Source organism: Falco biarmicus, chromosome 3, assembly GCF_023638135.1.
Source record: "Falco biarmicus isolate bFalBia1 chromosome 3, bFalBia1.pri, whole genome shotgun sequence".
In the NCBI taxonomy this organism is placed as follows: domain Eukaryota; kingdom Metazoa; phylum Chordata; class Aves; order Falconiformes; family Falconidae; genus Falco; species Falco biarmicus.
Window position 1 is genome coordinate 77594007 of NC_079290.1, and position 23953 is coordinate 77617959.

The 23953-nt window shown below is 38.7% G+C and overlaps 1 protein-coding gene across 4 annotated transcripts in view; it reads right to left on the bottom strand.

The window, feature by feature from the left end:
• FHOD3 (formin homology 2 domain containing 3) overlaps positions 1-23953 on the bottom strand; it is a 417034-nt gene that overhangs the window by 21864 nt on the left and 371217 nt on the right. For all 4 annotated transcript variants that reach the window (XM_056332746.1, XM_056332744.1, XM_056332745.1 and 1 more), the window contains 5 exons: positions 23603-23722; positions 22972-23133; positions 11121-11311; positions 9387-9579; positions 1149-1320 (listed from right to left, as the gene is read on the bottom strand). In XM_056332746.1, the coding sequence (XP_056188721.1) occupies positions 1149-1320; positions 9387-9579; positions 11121-11311; positions 22972-23133; positions 23603-23722 (838 nt within the window). The remainder of the gene's footprint in view (positions 1-1148; positions 1321-9386; positions 9580-11120; positions 11312-22971; positions 23134-23602; positions 23723-23953) is intronic.

The window sequence follows — 23953 nt, forward strand, 5'->3', positions numbered from 1 at the left end:
ATTTAATCTTTATACATGAGCTAGTTGACTTGCTTCTTAAACTGGGGCTGTGAAACGTCTAAATTAGACAGGATCATGGTTCCAAGCCTTAATAAACTACACACACACAGATTCAGTGGTGGATGCTTTGGATGTGCTATAGGTGCTATCAAAAAAGAATCAAGAAAGTATAAGATAATCCAGATGTGAGGGAAAAGATATACCAGAACAGAAAGCTGAAGACTTGAATTTTGGTGCATTGCCTTTACTCCAGAACCATCTTCCAGGTATTGTGTATGGGAGGAGGTGAGGGGAAGATGAAAGAAAATAAACTGATTAACCCAGTGTCTGTAAAATGCTTTAGCATAAAGTGGTTTAGTTAAGTCCTTAAATGAAGAGGTGTACCAGCAAATCATATCTTTGACAAAAAAACCAAGGCTATCTCTATCTCATTGCCAAGAATAGTCATGCCATCAGTGTCAGGTGTTGGAATTGTCAGATTGGGTCAGGTTTTCATTTCCTCCCTGTCAGCTTTCAGCAATCACCCATGCTGACACTTGGAAACAGCAGAGTGCCACGGACCTCAGAGACAGAGGTATCTGTCAGGACAGCAAGGAGATGTTGGGCTGTTCACAGCAGCTTTTTATGCTCCTAGTGTCCACTTGAACCACTACCTTTGCAGTTTAGCAGGGAGGTGGTTAAAAGATTCATCGCCTTTTCCCTACCCTTTTTCCTCTCCTCAGTCATTCCTAAAATGCTGCAAGGCTCTTTCACATGAACTGCTACTTTCTAGTTGCTTCTATTGACAATAAAAAGATTCCCCAGTTGCCCTCTTTGTTTCATGATGAGAACAAGAAGAAAAATTGGGGTGTTAGTGGGCAGCCACATTCATGGTCAGGGGGAGAGGTGAGAATTTCTGCAGGCTTGGACTCCTAATGTCTCTAGGCACTACTTTGGCTGTGATGCACATGTTAAAACTTCAGGCAAATTCTTCTGCATCCCTGTGCCCCAAATCACCACTTCCAGCACAGAAACACCACTGGGGTGTTCTTCCCCTTCGACCCTTTCTGCTGCGAGAGCTATGCAAGGGGACCATGACCCACATTTGGGCCACCATGTGGCTACCGTGCTACAAAAAATGTGGCCACAAGGAAACTGCTGGCACTTACCTCGGCTGGCCCGGCTTCGGGTGCGGACCCCAAGCGCTGTGGTGCTTTCCCCACCGATGGAGGAAGTCTTCAGCACGGCCTTCATGTTCTCGTGCTCGGCAGCGTCCTCGGCGTATTGCAGCCCCTGGGGCTGGCTCTGGCAAGGGGGTGAGCTGCTGGAGAACTTGCCAGACTGCAGGAGGAAAATGAGTTTGTTGTTTTAATAGAAAACAGCATGGAGAATAGGCCAGAGTCTCAACTGAGAATTTCAAGGAGAAAAGTGTCCTCCGAGGCTTGGTTTGGAGTGCAGCTATTCTCAAAAGAGCCAGGCAACAGTTACTCCTCTCCCAGTGCATGCACCCTGGACAGAATGAACTGGAAACAGGGTGACAGCAGAGAGCAGACACAACCAGAGAAAAACCAGATGCATTAGCTCAAGCTTTATAATTTTGACGTGTCTCCTGTCTGAGAGTATAAGGTACAAAGCAAAGACCTGCTCTGAAACCTTTGACCCAGGCTGGGCCCAGGCCGGGCCTGAGGCATGACACCAAGGGGGACAGCATGAGACACAACACAAATAAAAAAATTGTTGGGTTTTTTTTTTCTGTACAATCACCTTTCAGGAAGAAGGCAAAACAGGGAGAGCAGTCTGGGAAGAGACATCTTTCCCTCCTGCCTCTGCAATGCTGCACAGAAAACTCTTAAATGTCTCTAAACCACAAATATCGACAAAGTAACCTTAAGATATGTTACCAGTAACACTGAAAAAATCCCCAGTCCCAAAACACCCAGCCAAATAACTTCATAGCCAAAACACAAAAATTGCAGTCAGCAATTAGAACAAACAAAACCTTGGGAGATTTAGGAATCTGTCCTCCTCTTCCTCAGCTCCACCCCCCCCCCCCCCCCCGCCATGATTTCCCTGTCACCACAACTACACGAACAACAGCGGCTGCACCAGCTGGGCACACACAGCACCGGGATGCAGCAGCTCCACCGGCTGCTGAAAACAGCCACCCAGAAATGGATGGAAACAGCACCCGTGGGTACTTGCTACGGAGAGGAAGAGCTCGCATTGCTAGGCTGCTCTCCCTTCCCAGCCTCTGCCTACAAAGGCCTGTGATGTTGGTATTCGCTCCACTGCTCTTGTGTACAGAAAGGCTGAAGCACATTTAAAATACAGTTCTGGCTGCAGAAAATACCAGCTCTGTCAACAGCAAGCCAGCATCAACAGATAATCATACCGCTTGGCATTCTCACTCATAGCAGTCCAGCATTAGAAACTGAATTATGTTTTCTTTTTCCTTTCAATCTTTCTTACTCTGACCAATTCAGCACAGATGAAAGGTGTGCTGCATTCTCTTCTTTCTTCGCATAATAAACAACATTAATTATTCACTTGATGGTACTGAGCCAGTCAGTTAAAGGGATGTAAAGCTGCAGCGCCTTTCTGTCAGAGAACAGTAAATTGGAAGAACAGACTGGGCCGTACTTTCAGAGCTTTGATTGAATCCCTGGGGCTGTCAAGACTGAAAATTGAAAATATTTAATCTGGAAATCAATGACAGGGTGGTTCTATTTTAAGATAATTATTTTCTAGCGTAGGATAGCAAGTTAACTGAGTAGCAAAACAATAATCCCTACAAGGCACTGAGCTAAATATACCAGTGTGAGTTTTATTTTTGATAGTGAGAATTCTTTTTTTGTTAGAAGATTAGCTTGCAACATTTTGATGTGGAAAGTATACAAATTCTAGCATTTCACATGTGAAATTAAAAGACAGAAAAACATTAGAAAGAAACTTCTATGAAAGTGCATGTCATTTTCACATTAAGAATACTCTTGTGTACACAATGGGTTGTAAAGCTAAATCAATACCATCTCAGAAGAAACCCCAAAGGATAAAGTCTTCACATAACTGTTAGCTACTATTCACACAGGTTAGTTAAATGTTGGCATAAACAGGCTAATTAATGTAATTTTATTTCTGCACCCCAAGCTATATGACACAAATCATCACTGGGGGAGAAGCTCTATAGCCAGTTATATTTCACTTCCTAAATGTTCAGTTGTTGCCATAGATTAACGCCCAAGCCTCAGCCTCTTGAGCGAATGATGGCCATTATGAAACACTGAGCATTAAGCCATAGTCTGTTCAGCAAATTGAAGAAAACTGTAATGCTGAACAAAAAAAATGCACTTCCCAATAGAGGCTCCTCAAACCAATAAATTGTTTTGGGTATAGCTAGCACATCATAGTTCTTAAGTTACTTATTCACTCCTTTATTTATCAACCCATTTCCAACATCACCTTCAGGAGCATTTTATGATAAATACATGAGGTACTCTATGGCTCACCTCTATGGTGACTGAATTATCTTATTCACAATTCATACAGCAAGGAGAACCATTACAATTTGCTTTGCATCCCTATATCCTGATGCTTTGGAACACTTTATAAAGTAATACCATTTAGATTTACAGTGCTTAATAATGAGTATGAAATTATCATGGTAATGAACAGCCCAAGGTGACTGATGATTCCCATAACGCTCAGAACACTGATGTTTTGGGTAGTGGGGATACTTTGCAGTTTAGTAAACAGACATTAAGGAAATGAAATGAGGAAACTTAAAATTCTTAAGGCCTCAGATCAGGATATCCTTATTCAACAGACCAGGTATGCATATGGTTAAAGCTTACTGTAAAAATGCATTCTTATGACTGAGCCAAAGAGCTACAAGAAAAATGTCATGGTTCATAGTTCCAGTTGAGCAGATGGAGTTGAGCAGTCCATAATATCTAAGTTAGAAATTATATGTCACAGCACACGGGGGACATGGAAATTACATGCTTTTTCAGAGAACCATACCTCAGCATCCTCTTCTTCATCAGTCTGCCACTGGAAACAAAGGACAGGGTGGAGAAGGACAAACAGCAAGATTTAGGAAAGACAGTATGGTCAAACCACAATGGAGTAAGAGGTAACCATGGTACTGTTTACGCAGTTATAGGAGGGCACAAAAATACAAGGTGTATAAGGAATTAATTCCTTACACAATCAGCTTGCTTTTTCTTTTTAGTTACTTGTATGTAGAACAGACTGTCCCTCTCAGTAGTGTATGTAAAAATTTCCTGATTTTTCTTAGAGAAATGACAGACTGAAACTACCCCTAACCCATCCTATTTCTCTCTGCTGAGTCATGCGGTTAGTTGTCCACTTTTTGCCTGGTGAAAATTTAGAGCACTAGGAAGGACTCCTTCTCCTTTCCCAGCTCTGTTCAGCACAGGGAGGTCCTGGCTGTTCTTTCTCCCAGTGCAGAGGTCAGCTTCTCGGCAATTCATTTTCTCCATGCTTAAGTGCTTCTTTTAATTCCTTTTCTTAAGCTGGGGGTTTTCAACTTCCAGTTTAACAGAGCACTGAAATAAAATGTTGAGTAGTTTTTGAATAAATGCTTAAAGTTTTTCAGTAGCTGCCTGATATAAGATCCTGGAAATTAGAACAATGCAATTACCCTTTGTCATTCAGGGCTTTCACCCTCTGTGACAGCAGGCATGTAAAACTATCTTGACAGTTACACTACATTAAATGCAATGGGCATACCAAAATATTGTGGAATACGGAGTGTTCTTAAATTTGGGTATTTACAGGGAATTAGCAAACTATTTAGAGATGTGTTCCAAATGCCTGGGGAATTCTCCACTGGGTTGCAAGATGCCCTGCATGGAAGGTTCCCAAAGTAAAACAAATTTTCTCAAATATTTGGTCTCCTTGTTTCCATAATTTTCAGTTTGATTGCTTATAAAGTACAAACATAGTCCAGAAATTCAATGTATTTTTTTATTTGTGTGTTTTGTTTTGTTTTTTTAGAAGAAACATTCCATCAGTTCTACTCCCCTCCCTAGTGTTAGTAATACATATTTTTGACCTTATCTCCATCTCAGCTATGATTTCTGTCTGGGATTGATACATTCTGTTCCAGAAACATTCATCATTAAAAATGAAAGCCTGATTTACTTTGGCCCTCAGCTTAGTTTCAGCACAATCTCCGTAAGAACATTAGCTGTGAGAGCGCTGAGCAGCACATTAACATTACTTTTTAAGGGTATGTTTTATTCAAAGAGTGAGATGCTTATTTTTCTTTGGCCACAGTGGCACTGACCGAAAGACAGGCAGATGTTTTTCAGAGTGACCTTGGCAGGTATGTTGCCTTTACATTAAAAAGGTCCACTTGGATTTTTCCATCCCCTGAGGGGCGAGGAGTCATGCCATAAAGCAATTCTTCTGAAGAAGGCCACTGTTCACTTCTTGGCATGAATAAGAAAAAGAAAGGAGAAGAATGGGAAGCAAGAATATACTTGTATTCTAATCCATATGTACATGTATCTACTAAATAAAAGACAGGAGGAGAAAAAATTAAGCTAAACAATATGCAAAAGGCACTCAGGAAAAGGTGAAATAGAAGAGTACACACATTACAAAGAATGTGCTACAAATAAAAGTGTATTCTATTATCACTTTACATCAAGCTAGACTTTTAAAGGGGAAGTCCCAGTTGCTGGCCTTCGTGCCCATTTAATCTAGCTAAAAGTGATTTGCTGTGGACTTACTTTAAGGGCAACATACTCCTCTCTCTTTGACTTTGCTCATCTCCAGTACCCGGGGCATTACCATTTCCCTTCCTCCAGCTCTGGGTGGGCTTACACCTAGAACCTCTGTCCTTCTACATCTAAAGCTGCTCCAGTGCACAGGAGGAGCAGTTCACCATCCCCATCATGTTTACATGTCTGGAGACCCATTTGCCCCAGCAAATACTAACAGGTGTCAAAGTAGCAAAATAAATAAATCAATTTTTTGTTTCACAAGGGAATCTACCCTCACCTAGACAGGTAAATTCTGCCTTTTATTTCCTTCTTCCTTTCATCATTATAAATACACCAAGAAATATTAATAAATCAGGAAAACTTTAACATGTAATATTACCAAAATACACTGAAAGAATATTGCTCTACTAAATACCTCCTAAAGGCAAAATATGTTAATTTTAGGAAAGAAAGTTTGCCTGATTCTCCTTGCATCCAATATTGGATGTTGCAGAGCAATCTGAGATCTCCCTCCCTCCTGCCTTCACATTTTTCCTTTAGGCTAGCATTTCTATGTGGTGGATTTGCTATTTCAAAATATTATTTCTATTACATAGCAATTTTGGAATTGAAACTCTTAAGTATCGTAAAAAGCAGAGCTTCATAAATCTGAGACAGATGCTTATATTACCTACTGTTATTAAAAATCCTTAAAATCTCAGATTTGTATCTATAATTGCATTTCTTCCCTGTTTTGCTTGCTTGTTATTTTTAGAATGCCTGAAATGAGAGCTATCACTGGCTACAGCCAGATACAAGGTTACAGGGACTAGGCAATTTTCCCTGTGAAACTGTGGCAACTCACTGTTCTCCTTTTTTTCTCCTTGCCCCTCCTCCATCTTTCTCTTTCTTGTAGATGACATTCACCAAGATTTAAACTGACAGTGCTCAGTCCACTTCAGCTATTAAAGAACATATAAACATAAAGATCTCTGCCATAAAAGGCTGAAAAAAAGGCTGGAAATATTTCTCATCTTGTCTCTCAGCCCTACTCTATGCGAGCATATGCTGAAGCTGATGCAAGTTCTCCATGCAAAGAGCCAGCAGACTCTCTCCAAACAAAGAGCCAGCACCCCTCTGCCTTCCAAGTCTGCAGGGGGGACGAAGGTTTAAGAGATACGTGCCTTCTCGTTAAGAACTGGGATGGTTCTGGCTTATTCCTTTCCCATTTTTGCTAAAATCCCTCTTCCTTCTGCTGTAAGGTGATAAAAATAAGATCCTGAGGAAACTTACAAAAGGACAGGGAGATAAATATCAAATAACCGCACAATCCTTCTAGGTCTCAAAATTAAAATTCCACATGAGTATTCCTTATTAGAATTACTTTCTACAAAGACTTTCTTTCCAATGTCAAAGTCTAAAGTTTCTTCTATCATGGTTATGTAACTAGTTGGACATACTGTCAGTGCATTACTGATGTATCTTCCCTTTCCAATGCCTTTAAATATAAAGCACCAAGAAAATCAAGACCAGATACAAACCACCTCCAACACAAGACTACAATAAAACTCCCTTTTTAATAATTCTTCAAACATAAATATCTTCCATCCTGCTGACTTGGAAAGTTGTTTTGAGGTAAATCTGACTTTCAAGTTGTCAAAGGAAGCTGTGACAAATAGTGTGATGCAACTTTAATTCTGTTTTACCAGGTGCTGCAATCAAACAAATGGTAAACAAGGCCATATTACCGGGCTACAGTGAAAGATTTAGTCCTGAAATAACCAGATGGCCACATGAGCAATTTTCTTAAAGAATATTTCGATGAGGGAATTGTAAAGAACGTGGTTTTTTTACTTTAGCAGGCTTTTTGTTTTTAAGTTAACAGGACCGTTACATAGTTGTAAATCAGTGATAGCAAAAAATGCTTCCTTTCTGGGGACCTGCAAGATATTTTCAGATGAGACACTAGCTGTCAGATGGCATTTCATTCTTGTCAAATCTCAACACTATCTTGAGCTGAACAAGACATCTTCCAATAATACATTTTTCTGGAAAAGACCTAGCTGTCTCCTTTGTGGCATTTTCACAAAGTGACCATGGTCCCTGGCTCTGCTCCTCACTGACCAGCTGTCAGCCCCAGGCCTTTTCCTGGTTTGAGAGGGTCCCTTCTCCCTGCGCCCTCAGCCCGGCTGCCAGCGGTCAGGTTTCCTTTTGCCCTCGTGTTTCCTGCAGGAACAGGACACAGAGCAGCTTTCTGCCCTGCCACAGTCAGTTCGTCTGGACAGATAATACAGAAACACTACATCATATAATAAGAAAACAGTAACTCCTTCACATCTCAGTATTGTTTAAATTAGTAAAAGTTATAGCAACTATCTGAGGAAATGAAAATTTTAATTTACCAATCTCAATGGCTAATGCTATCTTTTAGTTCCTCTAGAATATGACAGGAAAACCAAGAAACAATTGAAGAAAGTGATCTCCGTTCCCCAGTGGTAGTTTTGAAAAGTTGTCTGACTATATTATACCCTTCACATCAAATCAGAGCCTCTTCTTAACCTGATGCTAGACCAAAGGAAAATCTTTTGAGATAATACAGGCTTAACATTTTGTTTAGATGGGACAGATTTCCAAATTTAAAGAGGATATGAATGATTGTGAGTCAATGACTTAAAACCACTCTAAATTTATATCAGTCTTTAAAAAAAAAAAAAATATATTTATAGTTAAACTTCTTTTTTTTCTTTTCTTTGACCTGTGTTGCCTGAGCTGTAAAACTGTAATCAGCTTAGGGCTTTTCAAGCCAGAGGCAGAGGTAGCTTCATATGCAATGAACCATTCACATCTAATTGGGACTCCAGATTTGGATTCTGAGGCAGCTGGAAACTTTTATTAAGTACTGGCACTTCTTAAAACTTTATTTGGATTGAGTCAAACTACATCAACTTAAAAAAAAAATAAATTCAAGGGGATTTTAAAGATTACTATACTGACAAAACTAGATTTATTCTATTAATATGCAAACATACAGTCAAAAGGTTTGCACAGTATCATCTACTTGCAAACATAAATTTGTCTGTTCTTTCAGAACTCCAAAGCAGTCTGTTCCCATAAAATTGGCTGTTCCATGCTTTAAAGTTAAGAAGAAAACTGCTGTGTGTGTGTGTGCATATATATGCACACACACATAAAAATAGATAAAATACTAAGATTAAAGACTATAATAGAATATTCAAAGATGGAAGCAAAAATCCACTTAAATTCAGTTGTAACTACCGAAATGGCTACAATGGTTCATCACTTAAATCATGCCCTCAATTAGGAGTCTAATTTCTAATTCAGTGAGTCCATTCCTTTTCTGTATTCTTGGCTGATCAGGTACACACAGCTCCTGCTGTCCAAAAATTTATTTTGGACACTGTCTGTGCAATACACAGAGATGCTCTTTCTGGATGCTTAATTTCAGTTTATTCTCATGCTACAAACTGTTATGAAGCAAGAAATATACACAATCATGGACTTGCAAGTTTTGTCTGCCGAAAGAACAGAGTTCATTACTTACAGTAGAATAGCCTCTCAAGAATGAAAATAAAGAGTAACAACATTTCATATATGATATTCAATGAAACAAAGTTTTAAAAATCCATGCTGTGAGAGATACATTTTGCCACTTACATCTGTTATCATTTTCCCTCTGGTCTTGTTTCTTTCCCTGTGGTTAGCTCGTTTCTGTTTTTGCTGCAAAACTCGTTCCCTGGTGGTGCGGTATTCCAAAGCAAATTCGCTAATAATTTTGCAGAACTTATTGATGTTGACTTCACGTATTGCATAGGGAGGATGGCCCATAAATAACAAAAATGAGTGAAATCTGGAAAACAATGAGTTATAAATGCAAAGGGAAAAAAATCTTTATTGATGTTTTCTGGAAAAAACCCCTCCACATTTCAGTGAGTCCATTTATTACTTTATTAGCTCCCATCATTTCTTTTGTGCTACAGAATTTTCATGGATGCTTTGCATAACACTGGCATGTTTTATAATTAAAACCATGAAAGTCTAGTCTATGATAACTTCATCCTAGTCCACTTTCCCAGGCTGATGCAAGAGATAAGATGTTTATGGAACTCCATCTACTTTATATGACTAATTTGGCATGTGAATGACCAATTTCATTTCAGTTATAGAAAAAATATTTATTAAGTTTCAATGTTATTTATTTGTATTAAGCAACTTCAAAGAGGCTGTCAGGATGTTGGGGAAAGTCTAGACAAGAAGAATGCAGATTTACAGGCTAGCAAAGACAAGAAGGAAAGAATTTCTGGTTCACAAAACTGACCATAAAATTATATTATCTACCAAGAACTTTAGTTTGGGATACTCTCAGTTCAGTTTTACTGCTTCTGTGGCATTCAGAGCTTTCACACTATTTGCAGCTTTTACTATTGCTTCTATGCTGCATGATTTACAACACTGCACTGCATGTTTAAAAATGTGTGGGAATTCCTTTTAACTCCATCTACATCCCTGATGATGAGTCTTCCCATTCCTAGAAAGACACAAGATCCATTTTTGAAGAACTGCAGTAGTAGTTGCAGGATATAATAGAAAAAAGTTAGTATTTTTCTTATTTGTGCAGTGCATATGATAATCACAACAGGAACCTGGTGAATTCACTTCCCTTCCACTGCAATTGGGATTTCTGCTTGCTTAGAGCATGAAAACCAAATCAGTATTGAAACAAAAGAAGAGCCGAATCAGCTTCTCAAGTGTATATCAAAAAATTTGGGATCATTTAGAATCCAGATCCTAGTTTTGACCACAGCAATTTGGAAATTGTTCAGAAGTTGAAAAATCTCTCAAAATTTCATTAATAAAGCAGGAACACAGAAAAATTACTCAGACAACTCAAGCTACATTTGTGCATTTGTGAACCTAAAAAAAAAAAGCAGCTCAGGTATACTGCAGATTTATCATGAATATGTATATTTCAAAGCACTGCAATGACTGTTAACTCCATTGAGAACTTCATTTTTTTGCTACAGACTGTTCTTGTTTATCAGACAATAAGCCACTCCCCCTCAAAAATATTCAGAGAAGGACAGAAAATATAGCAGCTTAACCATAAAGCTGCTAGCTTTTGGGGACTAGGAGTTAAAAGTTATTGCACCTTGGGAATAAATGTTTGCCTGGATCATTGCTTCTTTTCATCAGAAATATAGTAACTTTCTGGAGTGGGGATCTTTCTTAAATGGCATCTATAATAAAGTATGCATCACATACATCATGGTAACATTACTTTCTGGAATGTGGATTAAACACTTACAAAAAACATATTTATGAAGTCATAATTTATAATTTTAGCAAGTCATTTATTATCAAGATATTGCTGTCACTAATCCAATTCTGTACCTGTTAATTATTCTTCTATGAACAATCTTCAGGATTATGATTCTTTCTGCACAGTCTTTAAGGAACTCAGACATTTTTTGCTTTAGGGCTGGCTTCATTTCATGCTTTGCTATAGCCTTAAGGTGATCCCATGATGCTTTGCACCGTCTTTCCATCTGACACAAGTTTTCCTGGAGCTGTTCAAAGTCAACCTGAAAAAACCAGGAAAGAAAAGAAAATGCAACACTAGGTGAAAACACTGCAGTAGTATCCTTGGATATCTGAACAATGCAATATACGTATAAGAAAGGGTCAATGTAGTGGCAGCACAACATTAATTTGCATTATTAATTACTGCTAAATAATTAAGAAATAGCTTTCTCTGTCACACTTTGTCTAGACATGAAATGCTAGTACGGAAAACTGAATACAAAGAAATACCCATATACATATACACTTAGACACTTGGTTTTAGTTTTGGAGGCCTAACGCCTAAAGATGAGAGATTAAAATATTGTGATGTGTTTTTTCCCTTCCTAATAATTTCATGCCTGCACCAAGCAACTTCATGACTCAGTTATTTCTGAGGTAATGCAAAACTTTCTCTTTTTCTTAATCTTTTTCTCTACTACTCGTAGCTTTTTATACCCTGTCTACTGCTCACTGTTGTACCCAGCCAACTCTTCTCCCATTTAGGAAGCAGTTGGATCTATTCCCTAGCCGTGCACTGACCTGTTAACACATGATACACTTCTAATCACAAAATTCATGGGCCAGAATTTTTTAAAGCTCTATTGAAAGTAAATGTTATTTAGTGATCTCAGCACTAACTTTCATCCCTTGTCATACAGCATGAATTTGCTGGCTTGTAATAAGATCATATAATGGCTTTGAAAGCCTCTCAACACATTTAAAATAAATGACTGCATCCTACAGTCACATTCATCAGGACAGAAGCCAACACGTTCCAGAGAAGGTGAGAGAGCACTTCTCCTTTATTCATTAACCAAAAAAGGTGTTCAAATTGCAAGAGTCTATGAAGACATTCAGGATACATTGCTAACAACTGGACAAAATGCATTAATGAGCCAACCACAGCACACAACAGATGAAAAAAGTAGAACTACCCAACATATTCTTGAATTCTGAAGGAGAAATTTATTTTATAATATCACTTCACAGTTCAGGTGAACTCAAGCTATAAAATACAGACTTAACTCTCAGATTCTAAACACATCAGTGCTGGGGATGTTACAGTCTGGTACTCCAGTTAATGCCTTAACGCTAAATGAAAACCAGCACCAGACACAGGTTTTAGTTCACTCTTTTTAGCTGTGTGCGGCACCCACTGCTGAGACCTATACTGAGGACAGCCATAAGAGATGCATTATTATTAAAAAGCTCCTGGTATTCATTTGATTTGTTTTTGCTGTGATTTATAAAGTGATGAATTTTTCCTCTTCACAAGGAAATAAAAACATCCTTTGATCCGTTCTACTATTCAGAAAAGCCCTGCAGGCAGAGCAGCTGTGGGGTTTTTGTTTTCCTTATATCCATATCAATGCATATGTGTTTTTTTTTAAAAAAAGCCCTTTCCAGGTCAGTATTTTCACTGTTGATGATAAACACATTGCTTCTCTCCATAGGTGGTATATCTAAAACACACATGGAGAAAAATACTACTATTCCTATTAAGAAAGAAAAAAAAAAAAAAAAGCCAAGAGGAGGTATTTCTAGGTCTTATTAGTAAGAATAATCCAGCCTAGTTGGGGAAATCTTTCAGACCCTGAAGCAGGGAAATTAAATTTTATGACATTTTTATGACAGCTGAAAACAAAATGAGTTTTAATCTATCAAAAATCTATCAAAAAGCTCTGAGGGTCAAGCCTGTAGGGTTTCAAGAGACATATTTGGAGAACGGTATATCTGCAAGGAAAAGATGTGGCAAATTGCCCACCCCTTGAAATCTTCTAACAGCCAGTGCATTCACAAGAGTGGATAGTTCCAGCAAGGATTGGGGATGGCAGGTTGGGCTAAGGGATGCACAGGAATTTTCTGAGTGCAAACAAAAATCTCTGGAGAAGTTCTAAGGAGACCACAGCAAGAAGGAAAGAAGGATGCCACCTGAGCCATCCTGGAATAAAACCTGTAGAGCACAGGTGACTGCTCCAGCAAAAATTGTAAACTCCTAGGAGTAAAGCAAGAAATGCAATATAGGATAATGTGCCTGGGCATTCCCCACATGAAAACTGTTCTGTGCCAGCAAGAATCTGATAAACCTTCATCAAATCTGAAATGTTCTGGCTACCAGCTCTCCAGTTTGGTCAGAGTGTGGACAGAAAGGAATACACTTACAGAAAAATACCACGTGTGAAATATTAAAATTCAAAATTTTTCAGAGACAACCAGGTATCCCACCTGGTATTTCATGAAGTGTTATTTCACCAGTGCAAATTTTGAAAGTAGACACAGAATCCAATTCAGTGTGCTCTCGATCTTACATGCAAGGAGTTAAGTGAAACTCCTTCACACATAATATACCATAAAACAACCCTTTCTCCTATCCAAGGTGCAGAAACTGCCGCCCAACAGAGCACCAGGTAACAGCCTCCAGATCTTTCTGTAGTAGAAAACCAAGTAACCCAACAAAAAGGCTATCAGCCTGATGACAAGATTTTTCCTACTAAATCTTGCAGAAGTGAGATATTACACATTCAGGCTGCATTGTCTCAAAAGGAAAATTCTGAAGCTAAAAATATTTGGACCGTCCTACCAAATGTATCAAAATGTGATAGTCTGCAGCTTTAGAGTACTATCTGCATGACATTTCAAACCACAGAAAAGAAGCTTTCCCCCTCCCTTCTTCTAGCAGCAACACTGATCTGATACTCTGTAATGGGAAACAGCATAATGTGACAAGCACAGTCACCATCACTGTATCTCCTCTCTCCTTCATTTACATACCTTACCTTTGTGTTTCTCTGCCATCCCCTTTTTTTCTTCACTGCTGGTGCTCCGATAATAAATTAGCCATAAATCTCTTAGCACAGTAAAGCCAAAGATCCACTGACCACTGATTTTCTACTGGACTCTCCCGCAATTGCAGACACTTGTACACAGAATCCAGGTGATGTTTTTTTCATAGGCTAGTGGAATATAATATCCAGGTTGCATGCCAGCAATTACTGTATTTTAAGTGTATGTATCAACTCTCACACAGACTGGCTTTCCCTGGCTATCTGAAATAGCAGTATGTATTTTTAACTGATAAAATATACCAAAACCCTATTGAACATACACGCTTATTCTGCAAAGTCTTACATTTTATAAGCCTTGTAATGTGTTGGAATATTAATCAAAAGAGACAGCTACTAATTCCCTCAATTATGAGCACCAGATTCCACTGAAAAGCAGGTTCCTAAGGAATTTGTCATCCTCAGATCCTCTACTCTCTTCACTATGAAGCCAAATGCATCATGGTCATAAAGAAGCTTTTATACTATTCTGAGTAGCAGCAGTCCAACGACAACGTGGCCAACAAGTTCCTCCATTTCATGCACATTTCTGTCATGAAACTGCAGGTATTTGCATCAATGGAAAATGTAAGTAAAATACAAATCCCTCTGAAAAGCAAAAATTTAGCCTCACTTTTACTGAGGTAGCCAACCATGAAAGATAAGCACAGTGGTCCAAACCTAGATCTAATATTTGTGCATAAATGTTTAAAAGCAGTCACCTTGCTCAGCAATATCCTTGCCAATTTCTTTTTTTTTGGTAATTTTTAGTGTTATTGTTGTTCTGTTAGGATGTGTTCTAACACTGAAAGTGTTATATACAAATGTATCAGTAACAATGGTGCTAAATGATCCCCCAACTACATGTTCCTATGATAAGGAGGACAAGAACTTGTATGGAGTAATAATGACAATTATTCAGTCTAATATGCGTAAAGGAAATGTGAAAAGGCATCATCCACAGTACCATACTACTTCCCAGACAGTCCACACAGCATTCCCAAGGCAGCATGGATTGCACCTTCTTATTTACGTGTTTATTCCCAAAACTTTATTAAGAGAATTAATGCTGCATAGTGGTAGAAAGATATGATTCCTTTTTTGGTTTTTTGGTGGTTTTTTTTTTTTTTTTTTCATTCTTCCTCTCTTGAAAGGAAAGATGCACCAGTTCTTGCCCAGCGGGAAAATCATGCTGGGACTAAGAAGGATTTCAGATGAGTTGCGGCTCCAGGAGATCTCAGCATAGGAGGTGCTCGGACAAGAACTGCTGTGGCATTATTTTATAACTATACTCCACTGAATAAAAGGAGCAGGAATCTGAAATGGTCATTACAGCTTTCTCCCTGGATAGCAGTGCACGGATGTTGTGTCTGGCCCCAGGATTTGGAGGGAAGTGGAAACATAAATTATTCTTCTTCCTCCTTGGTACATGTATGTGCAAAACATGTGCAGCTTGCTGGTTCTGCTTACTGTTACCTTCTGCTACAACTTTAAGAAAAATATCACCTTTTCTCCCTCAGGCAAAAGAATGAATGGTCTTAGGCTGTTATGCAAAAGAAAAATATATTTTCTTTCAGACACTATGTAATGTTTATTTTCATCTGCAAACCAATTTAGAAAAAGCAACTTTCTAAATGCTCCTTGGATGTATTTGATATCTTCCTCCTTTCTCTCACCAGTTTCCTCTCCATTCACAACCACATTATCTGAAAAGTATTCAGAACTATTTGTTACTTATCTGTGAATCTCTCACTAGGCCCACTGTTCAGTCTTCTGAAAAATGCCTTTGTAGACACTGTTGCATCAGAGTGGAGTAGCCAGAGGCAGCCTATCCAAATAGGATTTAAAGACTAGTTTATGTGATACAAGCCCTTCAGGGTCTGCCTCATTCAGGAAACCATGGCTATAAGCCACTAATGGACAACTTTAAAAATATAAAAATAATATACATTTTTCAAATTAATGCACCACCATATTTTGCACAAAAGACACTCAGACCAAGAATAAAACCTTCCAACCACATGTCAGCAATGCCAGGACTCATTTTAATCACTTTATATCATTGTTTATTGCTTACCACTAGAGTAACAGATGACTCTGCCATAAACAACACAAAAAAGAATTCTAATAAGTTTCTCACTTCATTGGGCTGAGGATTCAATATTGCACGATACACCTACTGCCCAAATTACTTCTGCTTTCGCTGGTTTTCACCCAACTCAAAAACCACCACCACCACCAAACAGCTCAGCATGTACTTCTCTGCCCTACAGGTTCCATGAACATTGGTCCTTTAAAAGGCCTGGTTTTTTCAAGTTCAAATCCATGCCATACTTCCAATATCACCTGCTGCATATACAAGTTAAAAACTTTCTAATTAATGAAATACTAGACCATGTCTCAGTCATTCAGGCAATACATGTCAGGGAGCCTTTCTGGTCTTTGGGTTGGGATGTCATTTCTCTGTGTGGCCATAAATACTCATGGCAACACAGAAACTGGACTCTATCATTTTTTGGGAGAGAGAAGAAGGGTTGCTTTGAGGTGACATTGGGAATTAAATGCATTGCCTTAAACCTGAAGCGCCTTCTGCTATGTATTCCCTAGGGCAGCATATACAATTCCACGTATGCATTGCACAGCAAACAACTGTAGCCCCTGTGAGATAGCAGGTCATCTTTCTCCAGCATTCCCTCAGCTGGAAAGTGCGTTACACATTTCCTCTTCCAGCTAAACCTCCTCTAGTGTCTGGGCCAAGCTCCACCACTACTCGGTACAAAACCATCTTAAAATCAAAGATGCTGCTCCTGATGATACTCATGTTTCCTACCTCCTGTATTTATATTCAGCCCTTGAAAAGGGTCAAAAATGTCACAACTGGATTGAAGTAAAAAAACGCAAAACAAATAAATGAAGGGAAACTGGTGAAGCTGAGGTTTCTGCTTAAAAAGCACTTCTTTTCAGAATCCCTGTAAAATACCCCAAATTTTTGTTCTGAAGGCCAGTGAAAAACTTGTTGTGAAGCCTCAGTATCCTTAAGTTTTCTATTGCTTGATACTATATTTATTGTTTATTGCTGCAGCCTGTTTCTTTTAGTGGTGAACATATAAAATCCAGATATTTTGTAAGGAAGACCTAGATCTCTGCATTTTTATCCTACCCACAAGGTGCATTAAATATAAGACTGATGCTTTCACAATGACAAATGTTGCCTTAAATTAAAAATATAGTGACTACTATTTCATACACATCATAGAAAGATATACATAATCATAGACAAAATCTCTCTTTCTTCAAAGTTCAAGAAAGTTTCTGCAGCAGACCACAGCCTAGTCTGAGCTGTTTATAATTTAGGGTCAGAACATTCATTTTCACATTATTACAGGGATGCGTTCTGGCAGGGAACATGAAATATTCCTCTTTTCCTGAGCTGGTTCAGTGCCAAAGGAAATTCTGAGAATTGCTCCTTGCAAACACACTGTCATCTGAGTGCTGTGACCTCCTGTGGCCTATGTTCAAAACTCTGCCTCCTCCCGTATTTCCACACTGGCTTGCTTGTCACTGAATGTCACAAGAATTACCCCAAGACCAATGTTAGTCTGACTTGCATGATGTTGGTCACATATTACAAGTGAAGTAGATGGCAGCTCTCAAAAGAAAGCAAAATGTAAAGGAGGTTCTGTCCAGACATTTGTAATTCTAGGCTAAGAGGTGGGATTCTGCCACAATAATTCTGGAAATGAGAGCACCTGAGTCAATCCACTAATTAAAAATTGAAGGATGGGGTGGTTACTGAAGTATGACCAGATGACCATACCTAATTATATACATCTCCACTGCATTTTAGTTCCTTAAACAATCCACAATAAACACACTAATATGGGATCTTTTTGCAGATGCTGTATGACAGTTCCCACAATCTGGGATGAAGAGGAGCAATACCAGTAAGTGGTGATGTAGGTTCCTTCAGATGGTATTCTGGCACCTGCAACACTACTTGCCAGCATTTCACCTGGAATGTTACTGAAACACCACAGTGCTGTCAGGCACATGTGCTAAACTTAATTTGCTGTCTTTCAGACAAAACCTGAAAGTCTCCTTTGCCACTGAAGATCTTTCCCCCTCGCCCCAGTCTGCCCAGCAACCAGCAGGATCTGCCTTACCCTGCTCCATCTTCACCTTTGCTCCTGCTAGCCCATGCCAGGAACTGTAGCAGCTGCAGGCACCACAAGGAATGATACAACCATAAGAAACCTTGCATTCCCCAACCACTTTTTTTGATGGAAAATAATTTGACTTTTGGCATTTACTTTTTGTTTCAAATAACATGGGGAAAGCCCACCTTAATGATAATCGCACACAAATACCTCCTATCAAGAGAGACAAAAGAAACCCCACTGAAGCAGCACAGGAAGTAGTATGATCTTCCCTACTTTTTTTTTTTTCTTCTTTCTCCTTTCACTGCTTTCCAGGTATTAAGCAGAAGCTACAGCACATCAGAAGAGCGCTTCTGTGTCAGCCATCTCCTTTCTCCCCATGCCTCCCTGCCAACTCCCTTGGAGGGCAGCTGCAGGCTTCCTTCTCCCCTGTGTACGCCTTCGACTCATCCTAAGCGTTTTCCTACCAGCAAACCTCGCCCCCTCCCCTGCATTGTTAACAGTTCCTATTGCTTACTTTTAAAAGTTGCCTGCTTCTCCGCTGCCTAGTATCCAAAACTAACCCAAGTGTCTTGCTGCAAGGGGTTAAAAAAAGCCAGAAGTTTGGCATCTTGCAAGTAAATTAAACTTAGGGCGAGAAAAGGACAATTACTAATTCACTCTATGGAGCTGGCCAGCTTTCAGATGCATGGGGAAAAATATTTATGGGGTTGAGAGAGAAGATGAACGTCTGTAATAAAAATAGTTTTTTTATTCACTAACAGAGAAGATACTAGGGCTGACGTAACCCCTCCTTGCTGTACTGGTATGGAAGTTTCTAGGAATAATACTGAATTTATCTATAGAAATCTGGGGGTCTACCAGTATTAGGTACACCAGTTCTAGTACAACTCCAGTGAAAAAACAACTTAAAATATGGTGGGGGTTTTTTTTAAAAAAAAAAAAAAAGCAAACCCCCCCAAACAACCAAGTGCTTTTAATCATGGAATACTAGACAATCAGTGCCCTGCATGGTCTTATATATTTTTATACAACTACAAATACTTTTATTTATCTAGAATTCTGTTTTTTGATCATTTTTTCACTTGTTTCTGCTTTTTTTGTGATTTATGACTTTAGTCCTTCAACAAAAAGCCACAAGTTTTGCAATAACCATACCATTTTGTTTCTGGTCTTTCTAACTCCTTTCTGGTGAGGCAGCCTGTTTTCTTTATGGCTTTTTTTCATGGACTAAGGCTCAGGAAATTCTCATATGATGTGCATCTCAGGGGAAGGGGCATCTCTATTTATCTACAGGATGGAAATTGTTTAGCCTTTGTGGTTTCTGAAAGATGTTTGTAGACAAAATGGAGCTCAAAATACAGCCTAATCCACACTGAAATACTAGTTCTCCTTTCCTGTCAGCTTTCCTAAACCAAGATTTCACCTCGTCTGTGAACATTCCCTTGAAGAGGGCAGCTTGGATGGCTTCCATGTCCTAACTCTTTGATTTGTGGCAGCTAAGATCAAGTGGGAATAGAGCTTGTTACAGTAATCCATCAGTGGTATAACACATGCAGGAACATCCCAAGGAGGGAGACCTTGGGCGTCACGGGGAAGGTTAAGGCTATAATTTCTCTTAATGTGATTTTGTCTGGCCCTTTCAGAATTTTGTCCGCTTTGGGCAGGGCCACTAGATCAGCAAACCACAGACTGAAAGACTGTGTTTAATTTCACATGCTTTTAGACCTAAAAATTTTTTATAAGTGACAGCATTAGGTTAAGATTTCTTCCACTTTCTAAGACTGAAAAACAGAAGATTCACTTGAAAGCACACCATACATGGTGGTGTGGATTTTTGAAAACAAGGGCTTTTCTCTTTCACCATAAATTTTATTTTAGTGATTAACTTGGTCCCAATCTAAAAAAAAGCGAAATAATTTTTTAACAGAGAAGAAGCAGCAAATGAGAAACAAGTATATTTAAATGTTAAGAGATGAAGATTCACTCAAAGGAAAAAAAAAACCAACAACCCAACAAAAAAATTAAAACCTTCCAAACATGAGAAACCAACCTCAGTGAAGGCAATAAAACAGAGCTAAACATAGGCTATGCAAGAGGAAGTATAAGAGAACAGAGATGGAATCCAAAGAGCAAATATCTAAGGATATAAAACAAAAGCCACAAATTCCTTTATGGTATCCAAAAAAATGAAAACATGTAGGAGGTCCTGGATCACTAGGGATGAAAGAAACTGAGGATGACAAAAGTTAGGGAAGGGAAGCAAGGTGACTTCTTTTCATGTAACTTCACTACAGAAGATGTTGGGGAGAAACCTATTCCTGTACCTGCTTTTATTTTTTAACAAACATGAACTAACAGCAAGGCTCAAATATCTGCCAGCAGAACCCAATCCGTTGGAGGAGGATGATATCTTACAAAGATGTTAACAAGCAGAAGACAGTAATTCTGACAGCAATTAAAATAAAAAAACCTCTGGAAGCACTGGCTAAAATGAGTATGCTTTCACCACACTAAGTATCCTAAAGAATCCGAGGCTAGCAAAAGTTTCATCTATCTTTAAAATAGCAGCAAGGCTGATTCAGACAACTGTAGAGCTCCGAGCTTTGTTACTGTACCTGATAGCCTGGCTGAAAGAATGAGTAAGAGGAAATTAAATACATAAAAAATAACCACTACATTTGAATATGTTTATGAAATACTGGACAGATATGAGCAAGTAAAGACAATTATACTTTCCAAATTTTTATAAGAGCTTCATGGGAGGCCACCTACGAAGTGTGAGGCTAAGAGAACAAAAGAAGGAATATATATTGATTCTTATCTGACAACAGGGTTAACAGCAGATGCCTCATGGTTTGTATTTGTATTTCAAAATTATCTAGAAAAAAGGAAGCACATCGAGAGGGTAAAATCTACAGATGTCAAGAAATCAATCAATTAGTCCTGATTTAAGATTAATAGGGGTTTGAAAGAAAGCAGTAAATCTGCTTCAGCAGATCATGGTCATTACTACATCGCAATGAAGTGGACACTTGCCCGCAACATCGGGCTCCTTTGGCATCTGGCTGAGTGCTGAATTCTCCGATCAGCTCAGGAAACTGGCTGGATGTTCTTGTGAACTGCCCAAAGACAACTGGTGTCATAAGGTTAGCAAATCACAAAAAAACCATCAGGGCATCTAACAAAAGATAGCCCAAGCAGAATGGAACCAATAAGTATATAACTTTTATAAGGAGAGGCTGGAATACACTGTTTGCTATTGTTTAACCTGTTCTAAAATGTAAGACGGAGAAAAAGTGTGGAAAGGGTCTCAAAAAAAAAAAAAAAAAAGAAGTTGAAAGATTATTTGAGACTCAGATAAGGATCTGAGCAGCCTGGTTTAATTTGGTCTTGCACTGAAAAGGGTGATGGACCAGATGATCTTCAGAGGTCCTTTCTAACATAAGTTATTCTATGAAATAGAGAGGTGAAGAAAAGTTTTGAGTGTTGAATATATTCAGACAGTAAATCCTGAAATTGGCAAATTCAACCAACAGCAGACAAAATTAGATTATGAATTGATTGTTATAAGAACTATGCTAGGAGCAAACCTAAGATTTGATTTTTGCAATTTAAAGGAAATTGTATTATACAGGGTGTGTCTGTCCATCCGTCCCCCCGCCAATACCCACATAAGGTGGCTTTTGGAAAAGAAATCATTCCTCCCTTTGACACATATAATGAGTATTATGGCTTATGAAACAAAACCAGATTTTTTCTAGGAGAGACTTTCCTTCTCCTTCAAAGTTTTTGTGCTCTCCTCTCAAGCAGCTGATATTGGCCACTGTCTGAATCAAGACACCGGACTAGACAGATACTAGTATTATCTGCTGTAATTATTACCATTTTCACAAGACATAACTCTAAACCAGAATTTTCATGGTTTTTATCTCCTGGTGATAGTCCGTCATGTTTACTCTATTAATCAATAATGTACTTTTTTTAAGGGTCATCCATGAAATCTCATACTCTGAGAGATCCAAGACTGAGCTTACAGTGTTTCTATCATGCCTGCTAGCAGCAGTAATAAATAATCTGCATGCCAAATTGAGCCACTCTCCAGACCTATGCATTAGTCAAGGGATCACCATTTTTTAAAAAGAGGTGCTGTCACAAGTTTCCTTTATTTCTATTTATCTTCCTAACTCCTAATTGTCAGAGTTATTTTCAGGAGGAGGAGGACAGAAAAGGAGGTAAACAAAATATTTCAGGGACGCTTTCATTTTGGAACAACTTTATTACCAAAAAAGTTCATTCCAACCATTCCCCTTAAAATACCATCAGCCGTCTACCTTAAAAAGAGATTCCCCCCCTACCACAGAATAAATATATTTGAAGATATTGCTCAAATAACATTTTAAAGTGAAAATAATCCCTAATAGTTATATACATTAATAATGTATATAACATTAAAATGGCTGTCATAACGTGGCTGCCTATTAGTGCATTGATGAGGAAACCACCTGACAGACAAAAGATAAAGCTCAGAAGAGAGAGTACTAGCACCTTTGAAATTCAGTGGGAATGACACTATGAAGCCACATTCATAAAAAGTGCTGTGTCCATAGGGGAATAAAATAAAAGAGTAAAACATAATCTTAAATATTTAATTTTGAAGAGTTTTTAGAAACACATATAGAATTTACCCACTAGACATACCTTGGCTGACCTAGTGATGGCCCCGATCTCTGAATAAAGATCAGTGCTGTCTGGGAACTTTTCCACCACCATAGTGCAGACGTGGTGCAGGAGTGACTGCTTGTGCACCGTGTCCTTGACTTCTGGAACCTTCTCGAGGTAGCTCAACTCAAAAGCTTTGGCCTATAAGGTGGAAAAAAGGGAACAAAATAAAAATTAAAATGTTTACTCCTTCCCATGCAGATTAGTAGACAAAAATGATTACCAAGTAGGGGCAGAGGGGAAAAAAGAAGAATCCTACAGGAGAAGAAACATTGCTTTTATTTGTTTTTAACTTGCTGAGGAGTAGGCCTTAAATCAGTCCATCTGCAGTGAAATGGCTCATGACACAGTTCTCACAATTTGAATGGGGAGCGTTGGCACTAAACTCAAGGGAGTTACTGCAGAAGAGTTCCTAGCTCCGTGTTTTCTACAGGTTATGATGAAAGAGGCAAAAAGCACCCTGACATACAATAAAAAGGAAAAGTAGGTTCTGTTTTCTAAATTACTCTTCTGGTACAAAATAAATATAGGGTTACAATTGTCATAATGGTTTTGACTTCTTTTTTTGAAGGAAAAACCTGCAGGGGAAATGCTGGGACATCAGGCTTACGTTGGTTCCATTCAGAAAGTTTCCAATGGCTAGTAGAGTAGAAAGGATAAATCCCAAAGTTTTATTGTGCTCCAGCTGGTCCATTCCTTCCTTCAGGTCTAGAAGTGGTTCTGCAACTTCCTGCCATGAGAACAGAAACAAGAAAGTGAAGGCTGCAGTTGGCTATAGAGCTTTAAGTTTTTAGTTCTATGGTTTAGATTAATTACTACAAAAAGTTCCTGAACTGGCGTCTCATAGAGTGCAAACTGGCCATGTGTGCTGGCTTTCTTCCATGTTCCAGCTAATAAATCACGTGCAAGGACAGCAAAAAAAAATTACATAAAATACTTTCCTAATGTTGCTTCTTTATGT